Raw genomic sequence first — 14,204 nt, 5'->3', positions numbered from 1 at the left:
GGAATCCTCTTCAAAGGCAGTGATTGGCTGGCGCGCCTGTCACTCACCATCGGCTAGGTGGGTTTGTTCGGCAACCCTCGTAAGCACGTTCGTGCTGAATGAGCTTCAGTGTTTGGCTCGGTTTGACAAGTTTCCCCGGACGATCATGGGGGTAGGAGTGAGTAGTTAGTTGACACATCAATAAAAAAAAAAGTTGCAGCTCACAGTGCGCGTGTTTCAGCTACACCTGGGATCTGACGCTTTGGCAAATGTAGGGACGTGAGGAGTTCACAGTTTTTCCTCTCTCAAGTCTACATTGGAAAAGCCAGACACAAGAGTAAAGATGAACAACCTGTCTTTTGACGATCCTTCGTTGGATAACCTGGATCCAACACTGACGCTTCACGACCCGAGCGATATCGACACGGCCCTCTTAAGCGACATTGATGGTAAGGAAATCAAACAGTGGCGTTAAACTGCCAGCTAACGTTAAACCAATAACACTGCCTGTAAGTTAAAAGCTCATTACCTCCTGCATGCCATGTGTGCTTCACTCCTCTGTGTGACTTGCCTTCTTTGTCCTACATTCAATGTTTAGACTAGAACCGTTTTTAACAACTTAAAGCACCTGCTTAGCTAACGGTTGGAGCTCACAGCGTAGCTTTCATCAGCCATCATTAGCTCGGCTAGCTAGCCGCCATGCTAGCGTTCCCTGGAGGTTAGCCGAGTTAATAACAGGTGGTTTTGTGTTGGCGTTTACAGTGTTTATGTCTTGCACTATCAAAGCTCACAGCGATAGTCGTTACTGTACGTGAAAATGAGTGAATATTAGAGCTAAGCTAACAGCTAACGTGCTGCTTAGATGGTCGTGAGTGCGCCCCGCCCCCATCCTGCTCCACACGAAGGGGTTACTGTCGTTCATTCCTCCTTGTCGGGTTCACCGTGCCTCAGTTGACCGAATTGACACAATGTTGGCATCTATTTTTTTTATATGGAGTTAAAACACTATAATATAAAAATATACTCAATTGACATCTTTTGTATATATTTCTGTCTGTATATGATTGCAATCGTTGCTTTAAACGTTTCAAACGGGCGTAGTAAATCAAGTTCACATGCATGTGTTATGGACACACTCGTGCTCGCTTGATGTATTGTTAGGGATGTTTAGTTTAAAAAAAAAAATCCACATTATTCACATATCAGCATATATAATATATATATAAATGGAAGCCTATGTGTTGTGTCATCAGAGATTGACCTGTAACAGTTGACATGTGTAATGGCACCATTATATGTTGTGTAAAACGTATGCTGCTCGCCCACTTCCTCCGTGTGACCGACAGTAACCCTCTGTGATGCTGCTCGATGGTAACCTCTCGCGAAGCCACAGACAGCGCGCCCTCTCTTTCTCGTCTTGGGCTGATCGGCATAGCAAGTCTCTGAGGCGCGCTGTGATTGGTCAGGAGCGATCACCTCATACAAAACACTGGATTACAAACCCAGGGTGCTGCTGCGTCTCACTGCAGACACAACACGCACTCAAAGTCAGTGTGGGCTTTTTAAAAATGTTTTTGCGATATTCTTTTATACAGCAGGATATAACAGTGCCTTGAATAAACCAAAAGAATAGTGTCACACTTTATTCTCATTATTATGTTGTCACATATTTACTTCATCAAGCATCATCCATTAAAGCAAAGCAGTTTATATGAGAAAACATAGATTTCTTTTGCCCATAACTCATTAAGGAATCCATTTCTTTCCAAGTTTCATGAAGTTCATGTTTGATTTGTCACAGCACATGGGACCAGTTTTCTCATCCTTTCTAGCACGTTGGCCCACAGTTGCAGGAAAACACAGTGGCAGTTCAACTATAAACTAGTAAATAGTGCTGCAGTCAAACTAGTAAATAGTGCTGCAGTCAAACTATAAATAGTTTGCAGTTAAACTATAAAAAGTTTAACTGCACATGGGCTTACAAACATTAAATGTAGAAAATACAGTATAGTGCGTGCTTGTATGCAAGACTTCATGTGTTTATACTGTGAATTTCAGCATGCACTGAATATGATTTTTGTTACTTTATCCATTCAGATGAAATGTAGGCTATTGATCCTGATTGAAACCAACAACTGCCTTTATTTTTTAGCTGTTTTAAGTTGCCCCAACTAGGGCTGCAGTATTACACAATTATTATAATTATTATCAGTTACAATAACCCTTAATGGAATTAAAACAGAGGGGTTTCTCCGTTGAACAAATGCTTTATTATAATTTGAAAAAATATGATGTCCCGACAGACATGAAACTTGACATAAACTTAATATATGTATATATATTTTACAATTTTTTTTATATTAGCTTACTTTTGAGGGTTTTCACTGATCTGTTACATCATAAACACCGTACATGTTTGTTAATGTTTGGGTAACTAGCAGTACTGATGGAAATGTAGGAGATCCAGTTTGCTGCTGAGCAGGTGTTTTCAGTTGGGTGCATTGATCACTTCTATAGATAATTTCTCGTATATTTCTCTACATAGTCAATAACAGTGATGTTGTGTCCTCTGCAGACATGCTACAGCTCATCAGCAACCAGGAAATGGAGTTTGGAGGACTGTTTGATAACCCTCCATACACGGGGCCCCCTCCCACCCAAGAGCTTCCTTGTTTGACCCAGTCCATCACCCCAGCCGCCCCTCCAACCACCACCACCACACCTCCATCTACATCTTCCTCATCCATCCTGAGCAGCAGCCCCCACCTGGATGCACTCCTGGGCCCTCCCATCACCCGTAGCTCCTCCACCCCAGACAAGACCTTCCAGCCTGCCACCTTCCAGCAGTCCCCCCTGGCTCAGGTGCCCAGCACCACCCAAAGGCAGCAGCCAGCCTCTCCGCAGCAGGCTCAGAGCCTCAGTCAGCCCAAGGTGGAGCAGCCCCAATCCATTCTCAGCCCATCTGCCCCGGCCCAGGCTGCTTCACCGCATGGCTCACCGGGACCAAGTCCAACTTTCACAGCGACGCCCCAGGCCCTCTTCACCTCGCCTGCACCCCAGACTCCGCCTCAGCAGCAGACACAGCTTCAGGCACCGGCACAGCCCCAACAGGCCCGGGCCAACTTCAGCAGCCCGACCACCTACACAAGTAAGCACTCATTGATGGTGATGAGTGTTTATTATAAGTGATGGTTATTTTATTCTTGAAGTGACAGGTTTGTTGGCTTCGCATGTATGTTATCGAGTCAATGAAACATCGATAATATATGCTGGCTGCTTCGGTAGATGAAGTTATCTTTAAGCAGGTTTAAACCAGAAATAAGATGACGATTTTGTTTTTTAAATTATTTGTTTATATATGTGTGTGTGTGTGTGTGTGTCTGTCGCAGTCAGAATTTGTCAGCACGGCAGCATCACGACCATGCAAGAGGCAGGTGTGAAACTGGATTATGTAATCAAAAGCAGATGCTATTCTAGTTCAGAAACTTTCACAAATCAAACCCTAGTGCCCAAAAGGTGGCTGTCATGTGTGTTAGATTTAATTCACCAGGTTAGGACATTAGGGTTATTCAACCTTAGCTAATCTCATATCCAAGTCCTAATCTAATAGACTTTGCTCGGCAGTGTGAGAGACTGTGTGAGCCAAATGAAAAATTGCCTTGTCAGGGAAACCCCCTTATACATATCTGCATCAGTCCTGTGACACGTCCACTGAAAACTCTGGTTGACGCTTGATTGTTGCTTTTGGTGTTGTTTTTTTTGTTTTTTACTAGGAGAAATGTAGAAAATAAAACATTGTTTCTGAATTCTCTCAGATGCAATAAATGTTTATTACTCCTACAGAAAACTCCCATGCCCTGATACTGATAGGTGATAATAATTGCTAGCCCGGTTGAAGCTGATAAGAAACATAAGGTGACACACTGAATGTTGCTTTCACTTATGTCTAATGAGTATGTGGTTCACCTGTTGACCTACAAACCCATAGATAATGACTTGCTCTGTGTCTAGCATCTCGTGCCACTCAAATATCTGAACTGTTTAAATGATTAGAAGTTTATTAAGGATACAGAAGGATTTTTGCATGAAAAAAAAATGTAATTTTAAGTTACTTTAATAATTAGGTGGAAGCAATTTGACCATTACTTCATGCCTGGTAAAATTCTCAGCTAATGAGACGGATTGTTGCCATTGATATTTTAAATATTTTATACGTGCTTGGATTAAAGCTAAGTAAATCTTTTCGTGACTCTTTTCTAGCTGTCAGTCCCATCAGTGTGAGCCCACCCACCACCAGCTTGGCGTCGTCACCTCCGAGTGTCCAGCCAGTGACCATTCAGGCTCAGCTCCAAGGGCTGACCACCACGTCTTCTCTCCTGACCACGACTGCAAGCCAACCAGCCCAAACCATCACATCCCACGTGCAGCAAGTACCTGTAAGTGTGTTCAGCTGGCACCTGAATTAGCCTGACTTGTGTATAAGAAATAAATGTAAAAGTATATCTTCACTTAATATGTGTGTACTTGTGTGTTTCTTCTCAGGTGTTGCTGCAGCCCCAGTTCATCAAGGCTGAATCTCTGTTGTTGACCACTCTGAAGCATGACCCCTGCATGGTCACCACTGTGGCCTCTTCCTCATCCCTGTCCACCACCACCCCGGTGCAGAGCACTTCACTTCAGGTAGGCACATCGTGAGCAGAGTCTTAAAAGTTTGGAATATGCTTATTTTTAACCATTAGGTTGTTAAGCTTAGGTTTATGATTGAAATTGGATATAGTCCTTGAAAAATAAGCAATTTGAAGACACAATTTTTTGACATTTTACAGACAAAACAATTAAACCTGAGAGACTAATTTAGAATAGAAACAATCATTAGTTGCAGCCCTAATTGAAAATTCTTGAAAAGTGCTTGAATTTTACTCTAAAAAGGTTGTACGACCCCTAATCAAATATTCCTGTGTCTTAAATTGGACAATACCTAATGTTAATTGGGGGTCAGGAATGTTTCTACTCTGCGTCCTTAATGTGACTCATCCTTTATTTTCTGTCTCTCTCGTGCCCCCTTGTTGACCTCTCTAGGCCTTTATGGGCGGAGGCACCATCCTGACCACAGTGCCCGTCATGGTGGACACTGACAAGCTGCCAATCAATCGCATCGCCATCAGCGGGAAGCCGGTAGGCCAGCCACACAAGGGAGAGAAGCGCACAGCCCACAACGCCATCGAGAAGCGCTACCGCTCCTCAATCAATGACAAAATCATCGAGCTCAAAGATCTGGTGGCTGGCACTGAGGCTAAGGTAGGAAGGAGGGTGGATCATGTGGGTTTTTTTGTGAGGCAATTGGTGACATTAAAAGGAGGAAGAAGAAGCTTATTGTATCTATATGTTTTACTTTTGTTTAGCTCAACAAGTCTGCAGTGCTGAGGAAAGCCATCGACTACATCCGCTACCTGCAGCAGACCAACCAGAAACTGAAACAGGAGAACTTGGCTTTTAAAATGGCAGCCCAGAAAAACAGTACGTGCTTCAAACCTCTTCTCTCCTCTTTACCCATAACAGCCTCTTTGCAATTTATTCCCAGTTCCTTGAAAGTAAGTAATCCAGTTGACCTTCTGTGATGAGGTCTATGGGTAGCTACTGTTATCCTGAAATGAGAAAAGTGAAAATGGCCCTCTAACAGCCCTCCTTGTCTTTCCTCAGAGTCTCTCAAGGACCTGGTTGCCATGGAGGTGGACGGACCGGCTGATGTGAAGAACGAGCTGCCCACCCCGCCAGCCTCTGATGTGGGCTCTCCCACCTCTTTCTCGCACTGTGGGAGTGACTCAGAGCCTGACAGTCCGATGGGGGAGGACACCAAGGTACGCAGCCCCCATTTAAACTACTGAACTATAAAACTGCACTTCATCAGCAGAATACAAAGACTTTTGTCACAGTAATTAACTCGGACGTCTCTTCTGTTTGCAGCCGAGTGTGGTCATGTTGGACAAACAAGAAGCAGGAGGTAGCGCTGGCGGCATGTTGGACCGTTCCCGCATGGCGTTGTGCGCCTTCACCTTCCTCTTTCTCTCCCTCAACCCTCTGGCAGCGCTGCTCTGCTCATCTGGCAGCAGCTCAGCTGGAGGTGCTGCAGCCACCCATCATGCAGGGAGGGGCATCCTTGGTGTGGATATCGCAGGTACAGAAATGTTTAGAAATGTAGAAAATTTCCTGTGAGGTATTCTTAGTGGTTACAGTTAAATTTAAAACAATGTGTTTGCTGTAGCGGACTCATGGGGCTGGATGGACTGGATGCTTCCAACTATACTGGTGTGGCTTCTGAACGGCGTTCTGGTGTCAGGGGTTCTGATCCGGCTGTTGGTGTATGGCGAGCCTGTAACCCGACCACACTCTGGATCCTCTGTCTTGTTCTGGAGGCACCGCAAGCAAGCTGACCTGGACCTTGCGAGGGTGCGTTCCAAAAGTAACATCTATGTCCTTATATTCTTCCTCAGGTGTTTGATCTCTGTCTACCTGTCTTTAACAACTGTTCTCCCTCATCATCACATCTCTTTCACCCCCCACAGGGAGATTTTGCCCAGGCCAGTCAGAACCTGTGGACCTGTCTGAAAGCCCTCGGCCGTCCCTTACCCACCTCCCAGTTGGACCTGGCCTGCGCTGCCCTCTGGTCTCTCCTACGATTCTGCCTCCAGCGTGTCTGGGTGGGCCGCTGGCTGGCAGCTCGGGCCGGAGGGCTGCGATCAGACCGCCCCCTGCAGGAGGACGCCTGCAAGAGCAGCCGTGACGCCGCCCTGGTTTACCACCGCCTGCACCAGCTGCACATGACAGGTCGGTTGGTGGGGAAAAGACCCTGTCTCTAACTTGAATCAATGCGGTAGACTGAACACTGTCAGGTGGCAAGTGACAAAATCTCAGGTGATCAAAGAGCAAGTCAGGCAACACTTTTTCTGCTGTGTGAATGAGTTTATGTTGATTCAGTGCCAGAAAAGCTTTAGACTTTGGATGCATTTGACCACTCTGGCTCCTTTTTGTGTTTTTTATGAATATTGCATCACATTTCTTCTCTTTGAAATCGTAGGTTTTTTTAAAAAAAGGAAGTCATTTCTTGTCTTCTGTCTGTGCATACAGGTAAGCTGAATGGTAGCCACCTGTCAGCAGTGCACATGGCTCTGAGTGCGGTGAACCTGGCAGAGTGTGCTGGCTCCTGCCTGCCTGTAGCTTCTCTGGCTGAGGTCTATGTCTCTGCCGCTCTACGGGTCAAAGCAAGCCTGCCGAGGATCCTGCATTTTACCTCTGTAAGTCCCATTAGTTTGCACATGCACATGTATTTATACATGACGTTTGGTTCATTTGTCTTCCATGTGTTTTTGTTAGAGTCGTTAATGACCCTCGCACTCACCCACTTGATAAACACTAAACTACACTGAACCAAAACATCAGGACTAAACTGTATTTTTCTTCTGATAGCGCGTGTTCCTGAGCAGCGCCCGCCAGGCGTGCCTGTCATCCAGTGGCAGTGTGCCTCCGGCTATGCAGTGGCTCTGTCACCCGCTGGGTCACCGCTTCTTTGTGGACGGGGACTGGGCTATCCGCAGCACTCCCAAAGAAAGCATCTACAGCCAGGCTGGCAACACCGGTCAGTGCAGATCTCACACTCCCCGTGTAGCTGTGTTCTAAAAACGACTAATTCAAGGCCTCAAAATATGTCTGTTTTGTACGTGCACATTCAGGTCGCGTTACTTGTCATGTTAATAGTTTGTTGGTTCTCTTACAGTGGATCCTCTGGCCCAGGTGACTCAGGCATTCAGGGAGCACCTCCTGGAGAAGGCTCTGTACTGCGTGGCCCAACCCAGTGGAGAGACGAGACCCAGCCAGGGTGAAGGGTGAGAAACAAAACATACTTCCAAAATAACAGTGTCATTTGTTACCATTCTCTAAAGTTTGGAAATGATGGAGTTCAACATGTATGTTCATTTGGCAGCAAAATAACCCTTCAGTGTGTGTCTTTTCAGAGAGTATGCTGATGCCCTGGAGTACCTCCAGCTGTTGATGAGTGCGTCGGATGCAGCCGGTGCCACCTCCCAGTCCTTTGCTATCGGTTCCAACATGGCTACCGTCACTGGTAAGTTCTGTCAACATCACACTTGTCAACCATTTTTGAACCCCAGCGCACAATCTTTGAAGCTTTTAAAATTTCTGTTGCTTGAGTTCATCAACACATTCTGGGCTCTTTACTTCCTCACTGCTTATCTTCTCTGAAAGAATCCCATTTCCTCGTCACCTGTTGTGACGGTTTCATTTCCTTAATGCGATTGCAAAACAAGAAGCAGCAAGATGAAGTTCGTTTTTACACTACTGAGATCGAGTGGCCCCCTTCCACCTTCCCTTTGTCCTCACTGATCACTGATCTGAGCGAAAGGGTGCTAGGTGAAAGGGAGGCATCCACTAGATTGCATCATCTATCTTCAGCGCTGTCAAGTCGGTGATCACCTTGAGAGGAGGAAGGGCTTGGGAGGTTGTGCGGGGATTTTAATGGAGAGACTTTTCTTGGCTGAGCCTCAGGTTGCTCACACAGTGTTAGAAGTGTGTGTGTGTGTGTTGGCCAGTGTTAAATGGAGTAGTTTTCCCTCATGAGGGAGTCGTCAAAATGGCTGCTTCCTCTCAGCATGTTGTGATTATGCCAGAAGGGAGAAACAGATTGATTCAGAGGTCAAAAAACACAGACAGCAGCTGTCTGTGCGTGTGTGTGTGCGTACGTGTGAGTGCACGCACACTCTCATGCATGTTAAATATGAAAGTGGGCAGTGGGGGAATCAAATATTTGAATGTCTGTTTGTCTACGGCTGTCTCGCCATTGACTGTTTTGTCCCAACTTCCAGGCTGCGACCCCCACTCCAAGTGGTGGTCCTCGGTTGCCGTGGTGATCATCAACTGGCTCCAAGGCGATGATGGCGCAGCAGAGAGACTTTATCCCACTGTCGAACACTTGCCCCGCAGCCTGCAGAACGCAGAGTAAGTCGGACATGCACGCACCACGTCTGCAGCCAGACTCAAGAGTGTGTTGCACTCATCTGCTGATGCCAAGGAGAGGACACACACACACACACTTCCACTACTTTAACCTGTGTCCTCTGTCTCCTCTCCCCCCTCGCTCTGTCAGGAGTCTTCTGCCTAAGGCATGTCTGAACACATTCAGGGCGGTGCGAGCTCTGCTGTCCAAGCCAGAAAACTGCCAGCTGAGTCTGAGTTACAGCGACAAGGCCAGCGCCCTGCTCCGAGACAGCCTCAACCTGGGACCACACTGCCACAGCTCCAGTTTAGACAAGGTACACACACTCACACACACAAAGGCACGAGCACTTGGGTGCACATTGAATTCATGTTAATATTTATTATTCCTGAGGCAAATTGTGCGAGGGCGACAGCATCCGCGTTTTAAAATATTAAAAAAATACACATACAGGAATGCACGCAGTGACAGATGTGCCCACGCGTGGGTGTGTGTGGATGTGTATAATTATAAACTCAGGAAATTGGACACACACACTTTTCACTACAGAAACCACACGCTTTACCACAGAATCCCCTGCAGCAGCTCCTCTCTGTGATACGGCGCCGTCCTACCCTCTGGCGTTCAGCAGATGGTGATGCTGGTGGATAGGTAGCTCACAGCGTGCGCACGTCTACGGCCAGAGCTGCGGTGCATTGTAGTTGCATTGCATGTGTGTCTCAGCGGAGTGCAATGTACCTGCAGTGCAACACAGAGCTGGGCCACGAACGGCAGAACACACACATACAGAGAGGGTGGAAAATGTCCTTTGTTGTAACTTAATTTATGTATTCATGCACTCTGATATTCCACTATTATTCAGAATATGACAAGAGTGAGAATCTGATAACGGTCATGTAGATAACGTGTTTTGTTTGGATATTTAGAATATGGCCTTTTTCTGAATGAAGAGTTTTCCGCTTCAGAGCATTCGGCATATGCCTCTCAATTTGGGTTTTTATGACAGTTTGCAAGACCGGAGCAGAGATGCATGCCTAAAATAAAAGCACTCATTTCTGGTCAGAAGGAGGAAAGCACCTACTTCTAAATAATATGGAAGACTTGGATATCAACAGGTTATTTGACCAAATATCGCAACATTTACCTTTTTCAAGAAGGTGGTTGTGCAATCACAGCCTCCTCTTTCATTTATTCAGACAAACAAGGCTGCCACTGGTGAAAAACGCAAAGAACCAAAACGGCACAAGCTGCTCAAGCCTTCCTTGTTTTGACGTGATAAACGACCTGTTGAGGGCAAGTCAATGGGACTATGCACGGCTGCATAGAAATCAGAATATTAGTGTAAAGAGTTTAGTAGGAATAAAGTATTTTTGGAATAAGGGCAAAATAACTTTTGTGCATGTAAACGTAGAAACACATTTTCTTCATAAGCATACCCCTCAGTTTGGTCTAAAATGGAGATACATGCTGTCTTTTCAACGACCACACTTAAGAAAAGAAACTGTGTTGGATGACACTCAACTCCAGGTCATTAGTCAGTGGTTACACTGTCCTGCAGCTTGTCCCCCATCTCAGTCCTCATCTTGTCCTTTTTCTCTGTAGGTCGTCCAGTTGCTCTTGTGTGATCTGTTGCTGGTGATGAGGACCAATGCATGGCGTCTGCAGCAGCAGGGGGCCGGTCCTGCGGGGTCGGTGTCGGCGGGTACAAGCGGCCCCGCGGGGCTCCACCAGGCCTCCCCGCCCGAGCTCCAAGGCTTCCAGCAAGACCTCAGCTCCCTTCGAAAGTTGGCGCACAGCTTCAGGCCTGCGATGCGAAGAGTACGTATAACAGTTTCAGTCACCACATTTTTAGCATTTAGCTTTGTCGTGCCGACATCCGGTGAAACTTCTCGACTGTTTTCTTTCCTTATTTCCATACAAGCACGCATCCAAACGCAGCATGAACACTGGTTGACTGACAGACACTGAGAACTATTAAAACAAGACGAACACACCTATGCAGCTTCTATAAACAGACTGTAGAAGATTGACAGGCATCAAAACAATCTTCCGGGTACCTGGAATGACAAGCATAGAATTGTAATACATAAAGGCAACACATGAAGAGAAGCACGTAGCATATACACGCGCAAATACTTCCTGTGCACATATTTGCAGGCAGTCCACGGTACAAATCTCTGTGGAAATTAACCGGGAGGTGTTGCAGCACACACATGCACACACACATGCACACACACCCCTGAGGCAAGTGTTTAGCTGCGGTGTTCACAAGGATTCAAAGTCTCTCTGAGGTAGAGCTGAACACCCTGTATGAGTCATCATCACTTGCTCTCATCCCTCCTCCTCCTCCGCTTCCTCCTTCTCATCTCTCGTCCCTCCGTCTCTTTCCAGTTGTTCCTTCATGAAGCTACAGCCAGGTTGATGGCGGGGGCCAGTCCCACCCGCACACATCAGCTCCTGGACCGCTCGCTGCGACGCAGAGCAACACCTGGAGCCAAGACAGGTGTGTGTGGACGTCCTGTTTGTTTTGTTTCTTTGTTTTTCATCCACTTTCATCCAATGTTTTTTTAATTCGCTTTTCTCTGTTCCTGATATTTTGAATTCCATTCAGTTTTATTGTGTCTTTGTCCACATAGAGCAATCTTAATGTTTGTTGGGGTCTTAAAGGGTAACTTCACCGTTTTACTTCTGGCGATTTCATCATATAAAGTGGTTTTCATTTATGAAGATTATTTGGTGAACACACAGCTTTTTTTTTAATTCAATAATCCAAAATCCAGTGGAAAACTCCCACAGGTTTTTGTCAAGGGAACCAGAGAGAACTACCAGGTCATCATGTAGTAATGTTGTCATGTTGTAACATAATTTCTGATGATAAGATGCTTTCAGTATCTTTAGTGTTTTTTATTATTTAGTATTGTTGGCTCTGATAACATAATCATTGAGTTAAATTAAAATCAAAAAATTGAAGGTTTAATTTCTAGATGTGATTTCTTGCAACTTAATAAAAGTTGTAACTAGCTGAGAGACACTGAACTGCAGCTGCTCCTCTTTTTACCCAGTTCTTCACTCCGCTAAATAAGTAAACAAGAAGTTGCCGAAGCCTGATTGGCTGTTTGTGGCTGACGTCATCGGAAAGCTCACCCTGAAATACCCCGCTAACGACTGTCTCGTGTGTTTTTATTGTGTGTGTGTGCAGAGGAGTGCGAGACGAGGCCAGGCCAGCGGGAGCAGGCTGAGGCCGTGATGCTGGCGTGCCGCTACCTTCCCCCCTCCTTCCTGTCGGCTCCCGGCCAGAGGGTGGGCATGCTGGCGGATGCGGCCCGCACCCTGGAGAAGCTGGGAGACAAGAGGACCCTCCACGACTGCCAGCAAATGATCATCAAGCTGGGCAGCGGCACCACCGTCACCAACAGCTAGAGAGAAGGGACAGGACTGGAGGGGAGACTTGCACAGACACTGTATATAGAAACATTTCTGACATACAACAACCACCACACACAGACAGAAAAGAAACACACAACCAAACAATTTGTACATTTTGGCGCGCAGCTCTTGACAGACTTCTGAAAACAGATTTCTACACTAAGATTCATATCAAACTGTCAGGATCTTCTTCATGGATTGTCCCTCCCACCGCCCCAACCCCACATCAGGAGACACTTGTAGAGTTCACGCTCTTGTTGCTGTGGATCATTACCAGAATACGAGAAGCATTTTCCAATCCCCTACGTGAGAATCCATTGCAGTGCCACAGTTTGTCCACAGAGAGGCGCCATCACGGTTCAGTGTGAATCATGTGAGTGAGTGTGTGTGTGTGTGTGTGTGTGTGTGTGAAGCATGACAGATATTTGCCCTGCATTCATTCAATACTGTCCCGCCCCTCAATTGTTTTTCCGACACCTTCTTCGGGCAGCAGCGCTCAGCGGGTTGGAGCGCTCTGATTGGCCGCGGAGCGAGGCGCCTCTCGAGAACGACCACGGGCTCGTTCGGTGGGAAGCCGCTCCGCAGGTTGTTCAAACGGTGTTAAAGTTGATTTGAATTATGTTTCACTGGCGATGATTCGAGGCGAGCTGCTGCACAAGCTCTGCGTTTCTATCTGCACTAGCCCTGCGTGGCTGATTTCAATGAGATGAGTAAAAATATGGCTTTATGAGGTTATTTTCATAGAGGTCGTTCTTTTTGTTTTGCTGTGTACATATTTTAAAATGTATTTATAATCTGTATGAACATTGATTAAGCAGTATTTTGCATAAGCAGAGTGATAAATGCTTATTTTCTTCCCTTAAAGCTGTGTTTTGGTAGCTTTTGACCAGGCCCAAATAACGTAGTTACTGAACAAGTGACCTGTTGCACTAGTACGCAACTGTGGGATCTGAAGAAACTGGCGGCATGCAATTCTGGCACCACCAACCGACAGCTCAAACATGAACCTTTGGCACTTTTGCAACAAGTTACATAAAATGCAGACAGTTTCAACATAATTGACCATTATTTTTCCAAAGAGCGCCTGTAGTTGAATCATCTTAATGCTCTTTTGAGTCATTATAGTTTCATGCTCCTAGAGAACCATCGCTTGTTGATTTTTAGAGGACTGCAAACAACTTTGGCATGTGTTTTTTGTCCCATGACCAGTATGTTTTTATAGTGTGTCACTAATGTGAAAGACTGAAAGATGTTGGGGATTGAGATGAATGAGACGCAACCATGTCTAAAGGTATTCTTCATGTGTCGTTTAACTGACATCTTTTCATCTCTTCCTTGTTCTTCGGTTTCAACCTTTTTTGTTATGTAAATATTAAAGCATTTTGTAAAGAAGACTGTGACATGTTTCCTGTGGTGCTTAATAGGGTAACAGAGTTTGATGCCATATGCTGGTGGCAATAAAAGTAGTTAAAAGTCTCCCTCTGCTAAAATTATGCAAGTGGGTCATGTGCTGACTTATAAAAATGGGACAAAACTTTTGTGAAATGCACAGAAGATATCTATTTTGGGAGAAATGCTGAAATAAGTGAAGCGAAGTCTTATTTTCTGAAGCATTGTTATTGTAACCGAAGACCAAAAGTTGATAATAGAAACGGTTACCTATGCAACTTTTTGAATTTGATAAACAATAATATATGATAACAACTGTAAACCCAGAGTTTGTAAAATTAAAGGGGCAATATGTAAGAATTTTAGTGGAAAACATTCAAACATACACTGAAATTACAGAAAT

General features: G+C 45.5%; 1 protein-coding gene across 1 annotated transcript; it reads left to right on the top strand.

Moving 5' to 3' along the window:
* The first annotated feature begins 5 nt into the window (after positions 1 to 5).
* Positions 6 to 13,806, top strand: srebf1 (sterol regulatory element binding transcription factor 1). The gene is made up of 19 exons (XM_084372477.1): positions 6 to 428; positions 2,555 to 3,127; positions 4,240 to 4,415; positions 4,522 to 4,659; positions 5,059 to 5,277; positions 5,382 to 5,496; positions 5,680 to 5,837; positions 5,944 to 6,154; positions 6,242 to 6,426; positions 6,543 to 6,804; positions 7,105 to 7,271; positions 7,444 to 7,612; positions 7,751 to 7,859; positions 7,989 to 8,098; positions 8,856 to 8,988; positions 9,137 to 9,302; positions 10,589 to 10,804; positions 11,378 to 11,489; positions 12,186 to 13,806. The coding sequence occupies exons 1-19, from the start codon at positions 323 to 325 to the stop codon at positions 12,404 to 12,406; spliced, it is 3,546 nt and encodes a 1,181-aa protein (XP_084228603.1). The 5' UTR covers positions 6 to 322; the 3' UTR covers positions 12,407 to 13,806.
* Positions 13,807 to 14,204: the final 398 nt, after the last annotated feature.

The sequence above is a fragment of the Pagrus pagrus genome (genome assembly GCF_965226575.1).
Source record: "Pagrus pagrus genome assembly, chromosome: 13".
In the NCBI taxonomy this organism is placed as follows: domain Eukaryota; kingdom Metazoa; phylum Chordata; class Actinopteri; order Spariformes; family Sparidae; genus Pagrus; species Pagrus pagrus.
The sequence above is the reverse complement of the archived record's forward strand: the minus strand, read 5'-3'. Positions and strand labels throughout refer to the sequence as shown.

What these genes read in the sequence shown, in the direction of transcription:
- srebf1 (XM_084372477.1), top strand. Translation starts at nt 323, where the DNA reads ATGAACAACCTGTCTTTTGACGATCCTTCGTTGGATAACCTGGATCCA. An exon ending in CCTCTTAAGCGACATTGATG is followed by an intron (nt 429 to 2,554) that starts GTAAGGAAATCA and finishes TGTCCTCTGCAG; the next exon opens with ACATGCTACAGCTCATCAGC. An exon ending in CCCACGTGCAGCAAGTACCT is followed by an intron (nt 4,416 to 4,521) that starts GTAAGTGTGTTC and finishes GTTTCTTCTCAG; the next exon opens with GTGTTGCTGCAGCCCCAGTT.